Raw genomic sequence first — 6,222 nt, forward strand, 5'->3', positions numbered from 1 at the left:
AATGTAAGTGCAAAAACCTAATGGATCAATCCAGTGTCACAGAATTATAGAGATACTTAGGTTAGACACTTAACGGGTCAATTTAAACTTCCATCAGTTTGTGTAATATTGATGTTTTCTGGATATTCCTTCAAGAGGCTGATAGAGAGGGAAGATTTTGTTTCCAGTTAATTTGTTACCTGGAGCTACTCTTGAGTGCTTGAGCTTCATCCAGCACCATATATTGCCACTTCACTCGCTGGAAATACTTCACATCCTGTACTACCAGCTGATAACTGGTGATCACCACATGGAAAGGAGCATCCTGAGTGTATAATGTCTTCTATAACCAAAAAATAAGAAACAAATGTCCACATAATGTAAATACATTGTGAAGAGTTCACTTGTGTAAACTGTAATTTCAGACTTCTGTTTCATAATCTTTTGTCATTATTACTGCATTTTTCCCCAGCTGACTTTTTTAATTAATTACAGCATGGTTATTCAACTGGTGGATCTGGAATTCAGCCCATTAGTCCCTGAACAATTTCAGATGCTTCTTAGCGTGCCAGACAAGACCCAGGCATTGAACCCTGCAAAATGCTGCTGTTAAATCAGGAACAATCTGACAGGCCTGCAGGGATGCTAGACTTGGGCATCCTGAGTTGGTTACTCAAATAGAATAAACAGTCCTTGACACTGAAACTTCCTGCCTTATTTACAGAGCTCTAGTTCCTTCAACCAAACTCCATACTGCCCTGAATTGCCTTGCACCATATTGCTCTCCAGCAGAGGAGAAGCTTTCTACCTCATTACCTTAATGAATATGCTACTACATGACGGATGGATGAAGAAACAGAATTCTGTATCTACACATCATTTAGCTTGGTGAGGTGTAGCAATAGTTTGTGGTTTACTCTTCGCAAATAACAAAAATGGTTGAAGCACATGGGTGTGTTGTTATTACCTGACTCCAGAACTTCCTGATCACCTTTCTATCGTGAGGATTTCCCCAATAAGGTAGCACCTGGAACAGCACAAAAGTAGAAAGACATTATTTTCAAATAAAGATATTTATTTAATCTAGCTCTAGAATTTTATACTATGTATTCCACAAAGTGAGAAAGACAGACCTCTTTCTCCAATACAACAAAAAGGGAAATTATCTTTCTTAACACAGAGGAAAATGATAAAGCACTTAAAAAGTACTTAGAGCATTCCAGGCAAAGGTATCAAGCAACTTATGCCTAGAGCAAAGACTGGATCCAGCTATGGTGAAAATTTCAAAATACCCAGTAGCACATTACACCTTCTAGTCAACTTTTTCTAAAAATTAAAAATGATACTTTGCTCATGGCAGAAAGATGTCCACAGTAAACCCTACAGGACTAGTGGGCTCGTTCTCCTGTTTAACATTCCCTGGTTTTGTATTTCAGAACTGTCCCCAAAAATCCAAAATAAAGCTAAAATACGGCCTGGACATATTTAGTATAAGAATTTTTAAAATTAAGTAGTACTGCCAAAGAAATCTGTTAATCTTATCCCATTGGTTTTGTATTTCAGAACTGTCCCCAGAAATCCAAAATAAAGCTAAATTATGGCCTGGACATATTTAGTATAAGAATTTTAAAAAGTAAGTAGTACTGCCAAAGAAATCTGTTAATCTGGATGGATGAAGAAGCAGAATTCTCTATCTACACATCATTTAGCTTGTTGAGGTGTAGCAATAGCTTGTGGTTTACTCTTTGCAAATAACAAAAATGGTTGAAGCACATGGGCGGATGGATGAAGAAACAGAATTCTGTATCTACACATCATTTAGCTTGGTGAGGTGTAGCAATAGTTTGTGGTTTACTCTTCGCAAATAACAAAAATGGTTGAAGCACATGGGTGTGTTGTTATTACCTGACTCCAGAACTTCCTGATCACCTTTCTATCGTGAGGATTTCCCCAATAAGGTAGCACCTGGAACAGCACAAAAGTAGAAAGACATTATTTTCAAATAAAGATATTTATTTAATCTAGCTCTAGAATTTTATACTATGTATTCCACAAAGTGAGAAAGACAGACCTCTTTCTCCAATACAACAAAAAGGGAAATTATCTTTCTTAACACAGAGAAAAATGATAAACCACTTAAAAAGTACTTAGAGCATTCCAGGCAAAGGTATCAAGCAACTTATGCCTAGAGCAAAGACTGGATCCAGCTATGGTGAAAATTTCAAAATACCCAGTAGCACATTACACCTCTTAGTCAACTTTTTCTAAAAATTAAAAATGATACTTTGCTCATGGCAGAAAGATGTCCACAGTAAACCCTACAGGACTAGTGGGCTCGTTCTCCTGTTTAACATTCCCTGTTATCCCATTGGTTTTGTATTTCAGAACTGTCCCCAGAAATCCAAAATAAAGCTAAATTATGGCCTGGACATATTTAGTATAAGAATTTTAAAAAGTAAGTAGTACTGCCAAAGAAATCTGTTAATCCACTTATAGCTCAGAATTTCCTGGGTCCTATTACTCAGCACAGATCTTTGCAGTGCAGTTACTGGTTAGTAATACTGCACTGCCATCTTCTGCCTGCTGAAAGGACTACCCTCAACTCAGTGAGGAATGCCGGTTTGTGAGGTTGCCAAGCATCTTAAAACATCTTGACCCTTTACCTGACAAGCTCCAAATTTCAAAGTGCCTTTAGCTGAACGTTCTTCCCACTGTTCTGCAATAAGGATGCTAGTAAAAAAAGGGCAGACTAACCCAAAAAGTGATTTGCCTTTTAGTTTGCATATTCTGCCATGGACCTGAAGAAATTAATCCGCTGTGATTTATTGACTACACACTTCTGTATTATTAGAAGCACCCGTGTATGATTAGATGGTTGAAAAAAGATTGCTCCAAGTTGTAAACACATAACAATCAAGTTTAGAAAACTTGTTTTTAAAAAGGGTTCTGTTCCATGGATAAGGTAAACATTATTATGCAATAAACACAAAGAGCAGCAACATAATTACAGAAACAGCTTCTTTTTGTGTGATCAAAACCCAGAAAATTATCTTTTTATAAGCATCCTGACTGCATTTTTGAAACTTTTTCTGTATTTCATTCACGAGAAGGAGAAAGCATAAGCAGTGGCTCACCTATTCTACGCAATGAATTAAAGGATATGAGAGAATAAATAGGTAGAATGGCCAGCTGCTCTAATGTTTTCTACTCCAGGGTAGTTAACCAGGACCCCCATTGTTATGGGCTATGCAAATACATTAATGGTTTATTTCTAGTTGCTTTTTTTTAAAAGTAACTCCTCACTAACTTAAGCACTTCTATTTCTTCATCAGTTTTTTTAAAGTCTCAGTAATCCCAAATTATTCCAAAATATAAGACACGTGAATCATGCAGCACTGAACTGTGTTCTAGCACTTCTCCTCATCCAGATACCTCAAACTATACACCACCATAACCAACACAGGGTCTCACCAGGGATCTGCAGAGCAAGCTATTTGGTAAAAGGCAAGTCCTTTAACACTGCCGTACCCCAGATCAAGAAATCAAATAATACGTCCAAGTTTTTTCCTCCAACTCATTAAGTAAGCTAAGAATTTAAAACAATTAGCCTGGATGTTACTGGTATACTAGCTACTTATAACTAGGTGTCTTTTACTGTTCTTAAATTTTCTCTGTAAAATAGAAAATCAGATATTTAAAAAAAAATTATCAAGACCTCTTCATATCAAAGGCAACGACATTAACAACTCAAATATTTAAACTATAACCTATTCTTCTTTGCAGATGTAACAGCTATAAGCTTCTGACGATTCTGTCTCTCTAATTCTAAAATTTCAGCAGTGTTTCAACAGCACATGTTCTTTTCTAATCTTCCTTTGCAATACATCAATTTTTTCCACTGGGTAATACGTAAGCAGCGTGCTCTTCAGTAACTGATTGCTCCTTCCTTTCTACCTTACTATGTTTTCACATGCACAATATACCTGAAGCACTCCATTTACTTTCTCCTAATCTTTTTGCTCTTATCTATTTGTGCCTCACTTCTCTCCTTTTTCTTGATTACTGGTTGTATGTCTATGGTTCTACTTTTCTATAGTAACAACTGCATTCTCTCTCCCTCTAATCTGTTTAGATTTCAGTTCTGTTCACATACAATCTTCATCTTATCCGAATTGATGTGAATGACTGAAGACACTGCTCTAACTCTAAGGACAGTACATAAGACTGAAATATTATTCTTGTATCTGCTGCCAGGCCCACACATTAGAACTGAACATCCACTCCCTGCCACACTTCAATTCCTTACTGAGAAAGTGTCTTCAAGCTGTTGCAAAAAGGAAAATCGTATGATTCAAGTAAGAACATTTTTAAACACTAGATAATTGAATGCTCCAGAAAAAACACGCTGACAGAAAAAAAAAAATCAGAATCAAGCCCATCACAGAGTTTCAAATTCCAAGAGAATTAGGCATCCAGATGTGGCAACAAACTCAGGAGAACAAAACAGTTTGCTTTTGAGAATACAGAAATAAATTTCTTGCACATGCTTATTACCTTAAATTTAGGTACAAATCTGGCAAACTCCTGGTGCCAGTTGTTAAGAGTAGAGGCAGGTGAAATTATTAAAAAAGGTCCCCAGATGTTCTCTCTCTGGAATATACACATTAAAAAAACCACACACAGGAATTAATTGGGGGGAGGGGACATAGAGACAGTGTGATACAGCTTTGCAACTACTGCATGACAGTGGCTACATAAGAGAGGAAACTATATGCAATGTAACAAAACCTCCTCCCAGCACAGCAGGGTGATACAGAAATCAAACAGAAAAGATCTAATGTTTAACTAGGACTTATTTCGTAACAGCAAACCAGAACAACCACCATTCTTTAAATCTGGCTCGTTCCTTTGTTTCTGAAAATTGCCACCTTCCCATCACTAGCAGTCCCTGTCATTTTGGGGAGGAAAAGAACTTCAGGTGGCACTGGCAAGCTTTGCTCCGTAACATCATATTAGAGTGCCCTCTGGTGAATAACAAAAGTTGGGCCATTAGTGTATGGTAGTTACAAGCTGGCCAGCAGAGGGGAGAGCCAGAAAAAACTAAAAGCCCTGTATAGGCTTCCAAAAATCTCAGCTTTCAGTGCAAGAGGGAGACAAGCCTATCTGTTACCCCTTCCATACAGAAGAGCTCAAAAGTCTCAGCTCTGCACACTCTTCCAGTGTGGTGGCTGATAGTGCCAGTGAACTGGTACCAAAAGGAACATAAACAAATGCACATAGTTGTCATTTGGTCACTACTGCTGCTAGATCTGCTCTCGGTATCACTTGGCTGATCTCTCCTATTTAAGGCAAGTGACCGGATACCAATCAAAGCTTTTTTTGGTTTGTTTGTTTTTTGTTTTGTTTTTTTTTTTTTTAAATCAAGATATCTATTTCTGCATAAAGAAAGAAACTCCTGTTGCTTTTTCTGTTTGGTTTGTCTGCCCTGGCACAGAAGATTAACTATTCTTCCTAAAAAAAACCCCACAAATATGGAAATCCACAGGTTGCCATGAAGCTCAGAATTTGGGCTTCATTTGTACAAGTCTACAACTTGTTCTCTTATCAGGCTTTCACATTAAGTGCAAGTGAAAAGGTGCTACTCTGTGAATAAATGAAAATTCCATTTTTATTTATATATAATTACATATATAAACACACACACATAAGCATTTACATACACACACCCCGTTTCAAAGGTAAAGCTTTAAAACAAAGGGAAATGCCACAGCTAAAATGTCTTTTAAAGCATTTAAGCTTTATAATTAATTTCAAACACGTGAAAAGCTTGCATCTTCTATCAAGCATACTGACCAGGAAGAAGCTTTAATCCACCTACCTCAGCCAGATGTGCAAGGAGAGCAATACTTTGTACTGTTTTACCCAGACCCATTTCATCTGCCAGGATTCCATTGATACCCTGCAAAAGATCCATAAATGAACACCCTTCACCTCACTATTTTTTAATCCATACAGAACTAGCAGAAGGGTTACCACTGAATTTGGGGGGAGCAGCTCTAGCGTAACAACTCTGAAACACCTTATTGTCTCTTACATCTTCTACTAAGATAATTTATCTCAATCGTGCTTTCATTCGTTTCTTGGGCTGATTTTTATCCTCAGTCTGTCTGCACTTTGCAATCCCGTTGCCAACTGGGTATGCCCACAAAGACAAGTCTGCCTGCACTTTACCAGCTGACCAAA

At 37.4% G+C, this 6,222-nt stretch overlaps 1 protein-coding gene across 1 annotated transcript in view; it reads right to left on the minus strand.

Annotated features, from left to right (window-relative positions):
- Nucleotides 1–6,222, minus strand: part of LOC106892734 (DNA helicase INO80-like) — a 55,702-nt gene that overhangs the window by 8,771 nt on the left and 40,709 nt on the right. The window contains exons 25-28 of the mRNA XM_014950150.1: nt 5,858–5,938; nt 4,534–4,629; nt 1,885–1,944; nt 180–322 (exon numbers count right to left, since the gene is read on the minus strand). Of these exons, the coding sequence (XP_014805636.1) occupies nt 180–322; nt 1,885–1,944; nt 4,534–4,629; nt 5,858–5,938 (380 nt within the window). The remainder of the gene's footprint in view (nt 1–179; nt 323–1,884; nt 1,945–4,533; nt 4,630–5,857; nt 5,939–6,222) is intronic.

The sequence above is a fragment of the Calidris pugnax genome, unplaced genomic scaffold, assembly GCF_001431845.1.
Source record: "Calidris pugnax isolate Ruff unplaced genomic scaffold, ASM143184v1 scaffold68, whole genome shotgun sequence".
Classification (NCBI taxonomy): domain Eukaryota; kingdom Metazoa; phylum Chordata; class Aves; order Charadriiformes; family Scolopacidae; genus Calidris; species Calidris pugnax.